The sequence below is a fragment of the Epinephelus lanceolatus genome, chromosome 16, assembly GCF_041903045.1.
Source record: "Epinephelus lanceolatus isolate andai-2023 chromosome 16, ASM4190304v1, whole genome shotgun sequence".
Taxonomy (NCBI): Eukaryota; Metazoa; Chordata; class Actinopteri; order Perciformes; family Serranidae; genus Epinephelus; species Epinephelus lanceolatus.
In genome coordinates this window covers 29,977,509-29,991,560 of record NC_135749.1, presented here as the reverse complement: position 1 = coordinate 29,991,560, position 14,052 = coordinate 29,977,509, and the positions used below count along the sequence as shown (strand labels likewise).

The 14,052-nt window shown below is 40.8% G+C and overlaps 1 protein-coding gene across 29 annotated transcripts in view; it reads right to left on the bottom strand.

Moving 5' to 3' along the window:
• The window catches only part of macf1a (microtubule actin crosslinking factor 1a), a 274,106-nt gene that overhangs the window by 30,496 nt on the left and 229,558 nt on the right, over positions 1–14,052 (bottom strand). For 26 of the 29 annotated variants that reach the window (XM_078175467.1, XM_033637768.2, XM_078175469.1 and 23 more), the window contains 6 exons: positions 7,128–7,289; positions 6,864–7,034; positions 3,719–3,885; positions 2,513–2,672; positions 691–1,017; positions 60–144 (listed from right to left, as the gene is read on the bottom strand). In XM_078175467.1, coding sequence (XP_078031593.1) covers positions 60–144; positions 691–1,017; positions 2,513–2,672; positions 3,719–3,885; positions 6,864–7,034; positions 7,128–7,289 — 1,072 coding nt within the window. The remainder of the gene's footprint in view (positions 1–59; positions 145–690; positions 1,018–2,512; positions 2,673–3,718; positions 3,886–6,863; positions 7,035–7,127; positions 7,290–14,052) is intronic. The other 3 variants (XM_033637771.2, XM_033637765.2, XM_078175466.1) reach the window with 1 other exon arrangement.

The following is a 14,052-nucleotide window of genomic DNA, read 5'->3' as shown; positions in this document are numbered from 1 at the left end:
GGAGATAGAAAAAGTCAGGTTAGCAAAATATGAAGATTAGATTAAGAGTCTGAGATTACCTGTCGTCTGTTTTAGTAATGCTTGTCCATTCTTGATGGCCTGGTCCACTGTCTTCTTCCTGCTCAAAATCTCTTCATTCAGAGACTGAGGGGAAAGAGAGATTAAAGTTAAACTCTAGTAGATTAAAACACATTTTGCTCATTGGCTCCAAGGCCTTAACTACAGTATACATCCTTTATGTAACTGTTCACAATAAAGTTTAATCAAACTAAACCAGTTATCTAGTCATCCATATATCATATACAGCTACTATACTGTATAAAATGTCATACATGAATATTTCAGTGATACTTAGCTATGTATATGTATATATGTATAGTAGTATATAAAATCCATATAAATAAATTGAAATTAGCATTCTACATTAGGAGTAATTTTACTTTTGGTCGTTTAAGTATATTTTGATGCTAAGAGTCTTGCACTTTTACTTCACTAAGACTTTTAAGAGGGCATTTCTGCAGTGTTGGAATTACTACTTTTACTTTAGTAAAGGATCTGAGCACTTCTTCCTCCGCTGATTATTACAATTATAAATGTATACTGAAACCCTTTGTTAAATGCACTGCCTACTGTTCACATGTTTCAGAAGGAATAACTGGGTTGTCATTCAGCGTGTTCATGAAGTCGTACCAGAGTGTGTTTGTGCTGCTCGGCCAGTAGCTGGTGCTGGTAGCTCTGGACAGAGACCTGACTCAGCCTCTGAGCCACCTCTGCCAGCCAGTTCAGCACCTCTACCTCCTCCTCCCCAAACAGCTGAGCGTTAGCCAGCGCTTGCTCCAGCATGCCCGCCCGCCTGGAGCACCAATCGGCAAGCTCCGAGTGACCTGACCTCACCGCCCCCACGCGCTCGCTTAGCCAATCCCGATCGGCTGCGCAGCTGAGTGGGGTCAGCGATTGGCTGAGGGACTCGAGGTTGTCGACCTCTGCTTCACGTGAGGACACGTCCTCTTGGACCGCCTGGGAGGTGTGTGTGTGTGTGTGTGTGTGTGTGTGTGTGTTTTAGGTGAAAGGAAGTGAGGAAAGAACAGCAAAACAACAGAAAAACAGATGGATAAAAACTCAAAATATGAGCATGCAAATGACAAATTATATTGACAGGAAATCATAAACATCTATGAATGAATGAATAAATGAATAAATGTGTAGAATAACATAAAAAGAACTTAAAACAACTTGACACAACTGATATGAAAACTAAAAACTCAACTTAGCATGCATAAAGCGAGATATCAACTTGTAAAAAGGGTATGCTTGGGTTGTAAATGTTTATTTAGTACGCTATGTACCTTTGTCTGTGTGCTACATAAAGTCATTATTATTAAATGGGACTGTCAAAATAACTGCAATATTGCAATAATGTGGTATTGACAGGCCAGCTGCAGGAGATGGCAAGCAAAGTGCTGAGTCTCTATTTTTTTTTGGTCACAGTTGAGCCGCAGCAGTTGAACACTACTGCGGCTTGTCACTGTCACTTTTTACCCAGCAGTCTCATCACCATGGAGAAGGGGCAGGACAAATAGTCTGCCATTAAGACCAACTGTGACATTGTTGAAGAACAAGGATGGAGGAGAAAGGAATACTGAACTCAGATAGGCTGGTGGATTCATCCTTCCTCCCTACATACTTCACTCCTTCCCTTCATCCAGAACAAGTACTGTATCCTACCTTGTGACAATTTTTTATTCCACAGATATATCATAGCAACCAGACGCAACCAAAGTGGCTCAGCTTAAAAGTGCTGCATCCCTTATCCCGCCTCATTGCCCTACTGTGTTTAATTTGTTTTTAAACAGTGTATTTTTTTGTCATTTAAAAAGCAACAATATATCCAATAATAGCCTAAAACTGAAGCTATTTTCAAAGCACTAAAATCAGGATAAATCAAGTAATTTGCAAAGACAACCAAAAAATGGCAGTCAAACCACAAATCGCGCAGTTGAGCCACCTTTAATCACTGCAGGGAAATTCTTTCACCGCGGCAGCACTGGTTGTAAATGACTGCTTTGTGGATTTTGTGCCTCGTGCTTCCCTCCAGCATCTTTCCATTGAGTTACACTAGACTTATCAAGACAGCTGACTGTGTTTGATATTATGAATTATTCTCCATGTTACTTGTCAGTTCAAATGGGGACTGTAAAACTGGAATGCTAACAATATTTAAAGGTATGTCACCAAGTGTTGTCTTATCTGGAGCAACTGTAAACCTAGCCTTTATTTTGCCAAGCATGCCAACAATTAGGAGCAGCTCCCTGTAAATTCAGCCTCCATTCTACAGCTACAATCTATGAAAAGATGGGAGTGAGAATTTTATGTGTGCAGTTTTAACCTTTTTTGATATTTAGAGAACACAACCCAAAAACTACTCAAGCAGGCTCACTGACAGACATAGAATCGCCCTTTGTGACCTTTTTATTCGGTGAGGGTCTCTGTAACGATGGGGGCCAAACGATACCTTGTGCTTAACGATCTGCTGCGTGATCTTAGCCGTCTGGGTTCCCATGGGCTCAGCGGAGCTCAGGCGTCTCTCGGTGGTGCTCAGCCATTCTCCCAGCGGCTCCAGAGCTTCGTGGAACTCAAGAGCCAAAACCTGCAGCTCCTCCAACTGCCTCTGCCTGAAGGACGAGAGACGAAGAGATGAGGAGGAGGAGGAGGAGGGGAGCTTTTATTGGTATTTTATTGCTTTCACAGATTCTGAGCTCAACTGAAGCTGACTTTGTGTCATACAGCTGTTGTCCTTTTAATAAACACAGCTTATTAAATGGTCATGATTTTTTTATGATATATTATTAAATTCCAAAGACTTTCATAAACAGATAAAATGCTTTATTGTGGTGTGTTTGAAACCGATGGAGAGAGGGAGGTTTTGTGAAGTGGTGAGAAAACACATGTCTGTCTTTGTGTGCGTGTGTGTGTTAGTGTCAACACAAGCATCTCGCAGTGTGCTTATAAAGAAAGCAACAGTGTGTTTGTGTGTGTGTAGATTTACAATATTTATGTTGTTAGTGTTCATACAGACAGTGTATTACATTCCAGGGACGTTTACATCACGCCTTACAGAAAGTTGTCAGGCATGAATGTTTTATGAACATTATATATGATCACACTACGTTTTATAAGAGGTCATCCCAAATATCAAACCTCTTCACTGAGCCTTGTGAGTGTGTACCCATTTTCTCTGAAGAATCATTTCTTTCCCCAGTGAATGGAAGAGCCGCTGTGATGACTTCAGACCACAGAAACCACAAGTAATGATACTATTCTTTCTTTAAGTACAGTGGAGCTCAACGGAGCCACACACAGATGAAACGAGAAAACAGGAAATAACCACAAGATAACATGCTGTTGAGGAACACCACCAATTATTTCCCAAACCACATATTTACAGCAAGACAAATCTGTAACTTTTAGCTTTCTGAGATATTATCTGTGTTGCCTTTTTAAAGGACAGAAATTATCATTTTGAAGTGTCAACAATCCCAAGAAAGTCAGAGGCATCTACGAGTGCCAAGATGATCTTAAGAGAGTAATATGATATTTGCTTCAGGGAAATTCCCTTTTTCTTTTCTCACTCCACGGGTAAGTCAGAGATGCAGGAGGCTGGAGCTTATACCCAAACTGTCCCCATCCTGAAGCCCCCCTGTACTGTAAAGAGACTTACCTGCCGCTGGCCTTGTCCATCAGGTCAGTCCATCTCTCTGCCAGACTCTGGAGCTGGGTCTGAATCTTCTCTCGGTCCTGAGTGTCCGCTGTGGCTGCGATCCTTTCTCCTTCAGCGCGGATCATCTCCACTGTCGGCCGGCGGTCATCTAACAGTCTCTGTAGCAGCTGGAGGAAGAGAAACACACAGTCATGAGTACAAATTACTTCTATGAGAGTTCTCTTTAGAGCAGGCATTAGGTTCCACTGTGGGCCTTTTTTAGCATTGTTCTCTGTTTATTTTGATTAATTTAAATTGTTCTTATATTTTCATGACTTTATGGGACTACAGTAAAGACCAATTCACCACGATGTTGCACCAACACCATTCATCACTCTAGGGTCGAAAACTGTCAATTGATTTGAATTGCAGAGATGTGTGAAATTGGTGAACTTGTTTTTGTCTAAACACTATGATCCGATCTCTCTGATGTTTGCAATGTGCTTATTTTGTGTACCGAGTTGATTTGCTTGGATCTTTGATAAACCAAATCTACCGGAATGGGAGCTAAACAATGTACTGCTGCAGCAAAACGTCTTTTAGCCACCTTACACACTAACTAATCGAGGCAGCGGTAGACCAGCAACTCCCATGTTCTGTGAAATACAATTACTGTTGTTGTCAATGGATTCTGGTAGCTTTGAGCTAACGCCTTCAGTTCCCTGTCTGAAAGGGCTGCTTGACAGCAAGGTAAAGACGTGAACATTTTCTAAATATAGTGTACATTTAAACTGATGTTGATGTTTTAAGGTGGTCCTTTTTAGGTGGCTAAAAACTAACCAGAAGGGGCAGCATTTGCTCAGCATCATGGACTTTATGTACGCGACACAAGCATTTTCTACCTGGAAGTTATTGTAAACAAACATTGTAATTTTGTCTGTTAGATATTACATCAGCATTGTTATCGACAGATGATGTGTGAAAAACTTAAAGTCTGATGTAAACAATGATGGTGAAAACTTAAGCTTTGTCAGAGGGGTGAATATTTTTGCTCAGGCTGCTATTACTGATTTACAGTACTTCTGTAAGCTGAGAGGGTGCTTACATTCTTACATTCACCATAATACTAGAAACACAAAAAAACACAAATTTGTTTAACACCACAACAAGCTATAGCTTCCAAAAATGACCATTAGGTTAAATCAAAGCCGCCTGTACTCAATTTTTCTTTCCTTAGGAGTGTAACGGCATGACCCACCCTACTCTCCCTCTAATCTGCGGTTAGGTTTGGGCAAGTCTTAGGCATGAAATAAATTGTGTGGGAGAATTTATCTTTTTTGTCTGCAACAGATTGTGACATGTGTTCCATTGTTACCAAAACCTACACTTTGAAACATTACCAACACTTGCCATTTTTTGGAGGAGAGCCTCGTACAAAGCTCATCAATCATTCCCTCTTTAACACTGTTATCAATGTTTCATTAAAGGGCTCATGTCATCTCTAGATGAATTATTAAACATTTAATTAGTGTAGGTGCTACTTTTTAAAAGGTAGATATAAAAAAAAACTTTATTCACTTTACTAGTGATCCAACTGTTAATATTAGAAAACAAAATACACGAAGGAACTTCCTGTCTGCTCAGATAGCAGCCTCTCAGTCTGCTTTGAACCAGCAGCTCGGTTCAGCCCCTGGAATGCACTCTACAGTTTACGCTCTCTTTCTCAGCCAAACAGTGACACCACTCGCCGTCACGGATGTAAACACGTGTGATTGATCGCTGGTTGAGACTGCAGCACACTCATGTGCACAAACACAGGAAGTGTATGTTGGATAAACAGGGGAAAAATGTGTGTGTGTGTGTGTGTGTGTGTGTCTAAAAACAATACAAATCCACCATGCATATGTGTGTGTGTGTGTGTGTGTGTGTGTGTCTGTTTTTTTGCCAGTCTGACTGGCAGACGGTCAACTGGGGCCGTTTGGATGCCAGGCAGACGGATCATTGACTGTGTGTTTGTGTGTGTGCTTGTCATTCAAATATCTATTGTTTGTAGTTGAAGGACATTAAGGACATCTGAATATCAATAATGTCTCCATTCAACACATCTGATAAAGAGAAGAACTGTTTCTCACAGTAATGTTTAAAAAAAATTAACAAATAATTCAGAAAAATTTAAAGTGAAAATTAAAATGCACAGCCAGAAGCTGGCAGGATACTTCAAAGGAAGAAGAGGAGGATGTGGGTGGCAGAAGCTTAAAACTGTGCTTGATGATCGCCGCATCAAATCCACAAAAATGGTAAATTGGACCAGACACAGAATAAAAAACACTTCTCATCAAAATGTACTCTTGATGACCTTAAGAAAGCTGCTTTAAAGGTCCAGTGCGCAGGTTTAGGGGGATGTATTGGCAAAAATGGAATATAATATAATAAGTATGTTTTCTTTAGTATTTAGTCACTTGAAAAAAAAGAATTGTTGTGTTTTCGTTACCATAAAATGAGCCATTTATATCTACATAGGGAGCAGGTCCTCAGCTATGGAGATTGCCATGTTGGACCACCATGTTTCTACAGTAGCCCAGAACAGACAAACCAAACACTGGAACATTCACGTTTTGGCCACCATAGTTAGCAGCTGCTTCTTTTTTAATTTTTATGTGAAACTGCTTTATTCTGTGTTTAAATCACTGGGTCTGTTTGTTTTGGAGAGGAAGACACCTCTGTGGTTAATTTGGCTCCCATTGAAAACCTCCTGAATGCCTTCATCTTAAGTTATCAAAGAAAGTAGTTGAGCACACATTAGCAGGTGTTGGGTTCGTCTCCGACATGCCAAACAGCATCAGAAAGACACAGATTTATGATGTTAAACTGCCTTTTTCAGTGTTTTTACCAGTTTGAATCAACTGAACCATTTGTTTTGGAGAGGAGGAGATCTCTGAGGATAATTCAGCTCACAGTAAAAACCCTCTGAACAATGAACACTGAAAGAATACTAACCAGGAGAAGTTTCAGCTGTTTGCAAACTGAAATTCACACTGGTAGATGCCTTATTCCCCCTAAATCTAACACACTGGACCCTTTAATCTCTCAGTTATGTTTTAATGTCTACAATCATCACTTGTGTTATTAGATGTGAAAAGATGGTTTTATTTTATCTCTCCTGTACCTTTTGTTCTTGGATCTGGGCCTTGACCACGCGGTACTCAGCAGACGGGGGCTTCTGATTGGCCACCAGCTCCTCTGTATCACTTAGCCAGCTCAGCAGAGGCTCCAGAGCATCCTGGAATTTCCCACAATGCAACAGAGCCTCCTGCAGCTGGGCGATCCGCTCTGCCACCTGAGGACAGGAGAGGCAAAATCGATATGATAAACTGTAAGTCTATTTAAGACCAAAAAGCACACGTCAGAGGCCCATAGAGTGGAGCCGTACCCGCTTGTTGAGTGAGTTCCATCTGAGGTTGGTTGTTTCCAGGTCGTGCTCCAGCGCCTGGGTGTCGGTGTGTTTGGCGGCGCTCTGGATCAGACCCTGACCAACTGCGTTGATGTGCTGCAGCTTCGGTTGAATGCTGTCCACCTGCTCTCTCTCCACAGCCTGTAAGAGGAAGCCAGAAAATCATTAACTGATTTATTGAACGATGCAGACAAAAAAAGACGGCCCAACAGTTTATTGGAAAGCAAAAGGCAGTAGTCAAAAATACACCGTGCATTCAATCTGCGTGACAACAAATGGAAGTGAACTTCACCACATTATACACCTATATATAGAAGCGAGTGGATATTAGGAGACGAGAGACAGACAGAGGGATGTGCAGAGATAACAGAGGAGTGGGAGACAGGAAGGGAACAGGAGAAATGAAAGTGGAGGGAGGAGAAAAAAAGAGGAGGGGGGAGAAGAGGATTATGGGGATTAGAGGGTTAGGCGAGTAAGGGGCTAGCTGGAAAAGGCTGAGTCGGCAACACACACACACACACACACACCATAGAGTACACTAACACACTTGCATGGGTGCACACACAACCTTCACTTAATCACACACGCAAGCAGACACACAGAGAGACTGACACTCACACACACATTTATAGCAAATACACACAGGCACAAGTTCGCCTGTCTGGACACATTACTCATACACACACGTCACAGTGGAGGGCTGGAGCCATCTTGTGATGACAATAGAGGCAGCCACCCGACACTAAAGACAACCAGACTTGACTTCCCTGGCCCAAAAAAGACAACAGCCAGTACAGCTCCTCTGTCGTAGTGAATGTGTGTCACTATAGTATCCAAACCCATATGTACAGTATAGGTTCTCTGATTCAGTCCAGGATAGTGCTGGGTACTGTTACTATATCAGTACATTTAAATTGATTCAAATACCAGCAGAGTACTTCATTTGATACCTTTTTTTTCTACTCCATTCAATACCTGTCATGAGAATGGAAGCATTCGGCTGCATAAAATGTCACCACACTTTTGCATGTTTTGGTGGCACCTCAGCACTCTGACCTGCTATATTTGGCATATACAACACGCTCAAATTCATCAAATTTTTGGAGACTATATGGGCTGTAGCTGCTGCGGTAGTGGGCCAATCACATGTCGCATTAAATCGAAGAATGCTTGCTGTGATTAGCTGCAAACAAAACCATACAAATAGTCTGGGTACACAAAAGGTCAAATGCAGGCATCATTTGACTGGAGAAGTTGTGATATGATTTGGTACTGGGTTATTTCGGTCAATACCTTAAAGGTATTGAATACCAATATCTAGCCCTACACTGTAGTCCAGGGTCCCATTTGGGGATGTTGGAGACATTGCAGAGGTCCCAAGCAGTTAAGACTAATAGATTTAATTGTATTTCCACACAAAAGACTGTTTACAGGTGCAGCAAATTAATCTACAGCCATTTTTACAATCAATAAATACTTAGTAATCATGCAACATATCACACATTCCCTGCTGAAAGCTTACCATATGTAAGAATTTATTGTTTTTTGTATTTTATATCATTGTAAATTGGATATATATTTGTGTTTTGAAATGGTGGTAAGACAAATAAAAAGCTGTTTCATTTTCTGTCAAACTATAGACTAAAATATTTAGTGATCAAGGCTGGCCCATGCTAAAAGATTTTTCAAATCTTAGCAGATGTTGAAAATGTGAGACACCCCACACAAAACGACATGTAATGATTAATTTAACAGTTTTGTTCCAGTAGTATGTGGGAAGCACAACTTGAACAAAACAGCACAGCACACAATAACAGATTCCACTCACAAACAGCCAGAGTCCTGACTCTCAAAATTGCAGATCTCGCAAATCACTTGCAATCAAAGGTGACATTACAGTAACCAAACTTGGCAGATGACGGGCTGGAGGACCTAGCTGTAAGTTCTTGCACAGCTGTTTACAGAAAATTCCCAAAGGAAAAAAAGGATGAAGTCAATAAGAGGGTGTGAACATGGACTGAGTCTGACTTAAATTGCATAATAACACTCTGAGACCTGCAGGACTGCTGGCAATCCTCAGGGTTGCCTCCTCAAAACAGGATATTGGATTGTAGATATTGAACATGTTGAATAATTGCGATTTGAAACTGGTGCAGCCAGGGTGGACTTCCGAGCAGATCGGGGGATGTAAAAAAGACTCTTAACATACCTAACGCCACGAGAACATCTAGCAAAATGATCTTTAGAATCATCAAAAAAATCAGGGCTTTGCTGACAAAGTCAGGAGGGGGAATCAGGTCAAAAATTGGCATGATTCTCGTACAGTGCGCACCTCTTGGCATGAAAAATTATGACAATGAAAGTAATAATTAGCAGCAATTTAATTAGCCTTAAAACAATATAAATTGAATTCAACAGCCCCAACATGCCCCATTACAAAACTGTATGACTTCTCAGTGACTTTTCATAATTTTGAATATCTTCATTTCATAATTTAGAGCACATCCCCGACCTAAAAAATCTTGTTCCTGTCTTACTTGTTAATGGGTTTTTTTTTCGACAGGGGTAAACAGTCTGGTTTTCCCTACAGCTGGTTTTACTGTGGGGAAAAATAACCCCAAACCAAACTGCTAATGCGATGAATGTTGGAGAAAAAAATACATTCTGCTAAATTCCTGTAAACCATCCTGCTTTATCCAACAATTTGCCAAATCCACATAACAACTTTCACAATTTCACGCTATTCCACCAGTTCCCTGACCAGTGGGAACACTATACTGTAGACCACCATCACTGAAATGCCTTTCATTTGGTCTTTACTGGGACAGAATCCTGACAAATGGGTGTCCGAGGCGGTAATGTGGGGAGGGGGGGTTACTGTCATGAAAACATTTGAGAAAAGTCCTGACATTTAGAAAAGCCCTACAGAGGGAGAATTAGGCCTGGTGGTTTATAATGCTGTGGCAGCCAAACCTCAATGGCCACACAAAGAGACAGAGACACACACAAATAACCAGATGTGCACGTCCAGAACACATACACAACAGATTTTGGTAAATCCAGTGCCTGAGGGAAAATAGCTGGTGTGACAATACTGAGGGGGGTGCAGTCTAAGTGAGGGAGAGGGAAAATGTGGGTTTGGGTTTCAGTGAAATACCACAATGGCCTGGAAGAAGCTACAGCAGTCGTGGGTGTCCAATAGGCAAATAATAACAAACCACTGCACACTACTGCACCTAATAAAACTGAAAAGAAAACATCACAAGAAATGGTTCTCCCTCCGTTTTCACCACAAAATCTGAAAGACATATTTGTCAATCTTTCATCTAATCACTCCTGCGACCTCCAATAAACAGCCACTAACAGACTAACAGTGTATTTGTCTACACATTTAAGCAAGTTAAACTTCATCCTTTTTCATTTTAATTCACCACAAAAAATATAGCAGAAATAGAGGTATAATTAATCGCTATATGCATGAGTATAAAAGGTTGATATCTCAGAAGATCAGTACATCTTTGAGGTTATATCGACAGGGTTCCTACAGTTTAAGGCAAGTTAGATTTAAGACTTTCTAAAACTTTTTTAATGCCACTCAAAATTTAGGACCAATTTTACAAAAACCAATATTTAAGAAAAAACATGAACTGATGATAATTAATTTGGGTTAGGGACAGTTTTGCCCAAATGCTTATTGTAAACATAAAACCTGACTTTTTGGGGAGGAAAGAGAGTTTTATAGGCGATTGTGTTTCTCAGTCTGCATGTAGGATTCCACTGCTTTGATTCCCATCATGCTAAGATTGGTAAATAGTTTTGCATAAAATATTTAGAGCCTCCTATGTGTTGCCTTGTATCAGTTTTAATCATGCCGCGAAATCTTGGTAAAATGGCCAATTTTCCTGCAATTTGCAGGTCCCCATGTCGTCCAGTGTATAGTGACACCTAGCTGCATGGATGAATCACTGAACGGGCCTACTGGGCAAAGTGTCAGGAGGTCAATGGCCTTCACTTGCAAAATTTCAAATGTCAAATGAACACATCCCGACCAGGAAGGGACTCAAAATGACCACAGAGGCACAAAATGACAATAAAGTGGACAGAATTTCCCCCAAAAAGACACAAACCCAGCAAAAGATGCATAATGACTAATAAGAGATGCAAGACCACCACAAAGTCTTTGCGTCTTGCTCCTATGTAGGAGAAGTGGTGGGGCCCTTGGGTGCATTGTCTCAAAATCTGCCCATGGCTAGCTAGCAGACAGTGAATCCTCTGCTGTGAGCATCCTGGCCAGACACAAAATATGGTTCCACTATCCTGATCAGTGTGAAGTTAATGTGAGAGGCGTTTGATAATTTTTTTTTTTTTTAAAGTTAGCAAATATTTTGAGATTTTACAATGCAACATCAGAGAAAAAAAGCAATTCATAAAATCCTACTTCCCATGTCTGAGCATTTTAAGACTTCTAAAAGATTGATTCAAGACATGTTAATACAAATGAAGGCCTTATTTTTAGATTAAAAAAGCAAGATGAAGCCAAATACAAATCACGTCCAAATGAAAGGTTCTAATTTGCCTTTCATTCAGAACATATTCCCCTGCGTTTACAGGCTTTCAAAACCTTAGTTCTGAGATTTATGAGGTGTTGAGGATGTTTGCAGACATTATTACTGAGTTGGTGTTGTCGATCGGGCTGGAAGTGGTCAAGCTGGAACGTGTTTCTGAGTCTCTGCAGTGGGTCCTAATCAAAGGGTTTACAGGTTTCTGCTCATCTGGTTTAAATATGGCATCAAACTGCAGGTTCTCTGTGCCAAGGCTTTGTGTGTGTGTGTGCGTGTGTGTGTGTGTGTGTAAAAATAGTGTATGTGTGTAATTATGTGTGAGAAAAAAATGACTAGGTGTTCTACAGGTATGACTCTGTGTATGACTAAATATGAATGAGCAGTTGTGTGTGTTTGTGTGTGTGTGTTCCTGTCCAGTTTGGACGCAGCTGTGTTGTGGTGATGGGCGTCATAGCTGCTTGGAACAGGAAGTCTGTCGGCCAGAACAACAATGACTGCAGCCATGACCCACTCCACCCTACGCCTTATCCTGGTGTGTGTGTGTGTGTGTGTGTGTGTCAGAGATAGAGGGGAACAGAATAGGAAAAAACAGGGAAAGTACACCCATCCATCATCTAAACACGCACTGGGATGTATATAAACTTGTTATAGGTTGTGTGCGCTTACATTTCTGTCCATCCTCCCTCCTCTTCCTCCTCCTCTCATTCTGTCACTCTCTTTCTGTTTTCACTCTCTCTGTCTCTATTTCAGCCGCCCTCTCTGCTCTTTCTCTCTCTCGCCAGCTCAGAGCGGTTGACTCCACTAAACCAGAGCTCTGGAAAATGTCCCAAATACTTGTCATTCTTCCCCACCTCAGCCGGCACGCAGTAACACACACTCTTAGCTGAGCTAACTGAACTATCACCATCGTACTTGTCATCCTTCTGCCTACACCACCTCCTCTTCCTCTCATCGTGTCATTGCTCATCTCTCTACCTCTTCTCTTCTCCTTTTGCTCCCCCTGCCACAGCTGCCTCTTCTTTTCGCCCATCCTCCCCTTCATCCTACTCAGTCTCTCCATCTGTACCGCATTGGCATTCTCACCTCAGCCGCAGTTCGGTGTGGACAGGCGATAAAAACACTGGGATGAAACAGGTCTGACTAAAGCTGAGGAGGTTCATACTGACTGAATACTGTTAAATATGTCTCGTCAAATATGCATCAGTTTGAGAGGCTGTTTAAATGCAGGGAAAGATGAAAGAATTGACAAATGTTTTTCATGGTTATGAAACAGACTACAGCAATATTCAAGAATACAGATTTTTGTCTGTTTCCCTGTGATCTGTGCGCAAACCAGTGGATAAAAGTTTAAACTGGTAAATCTTGCTTTTGATACTTTGATAATTTATTAAAAACATTTACAGAACAGTTTTCAAAAACAGAAATTAATCATTTAAAGGTTCAGTGTGTAGGCTTTAGGGGCATGTATTGGCAGAAATTTAATATAATATTTATATCTATGTTTTTTATTTGTTTATAATCACCTGAAACTAAGAATCATTTCATTACCATAGAATGAGCCATTTATATCTACATATGGAGCGGGTCCTCTTTCACAGAATCCGCCATGTTGTTTCTACAGTAACTCAGAATGGACAAACCAAACACTGACTCAGGACACTCATTTTTGAGCCACCCATCATAATTCTCCTACACACTTGGCGCATGGGAGAAGTTTCAGTTCTGAAACCTCACTGCTAGATGCCACTAAATCCTACACACTAGACCTTTAATTAAGAAAAAACTGGCAGACTGATTGTAACTGAATATAATCGTTAGTTGCAGCCCCTGAAAACTTACTTTGAAATATCAAGTTTTCCTCCACAACATTAAATATTCTTTATTTTTTGAATCTATGAGTTGACTCTGCGAATGTATGTATACTGCACATTACACTTGCATTTGGAAGCTCTGTATTTAGCTGTCATCTGTCAAGCCAATAACACAGAGAAGAGGAATAGCTGTGCTGATGGCTCATGTCCAAAACATCACTCAATCACAGGATAATCAATTTCTTAATCTGGACAGATGAGGTACAAGTCGCTCCTGACACATAAACGCAGAGAATTACTAATGATAGCGTACAGAAACATGTTACTGCCACTGCTGCAAAAATACATGAAAACATAAAATATGCTTAGCATCCAGAACTAGTTTCTCAAAAGAACTGAGAGCATGCAGGATGTTGCCCGGCTACACAAAGTTTTTTCAACTTGTTATCAAAGCTTGAAAATACTTCTCTGAACTTTCATCTTCCTCTCCCTTCATAACTGATTTCCATAACTACATGATGAAAAGAGCTA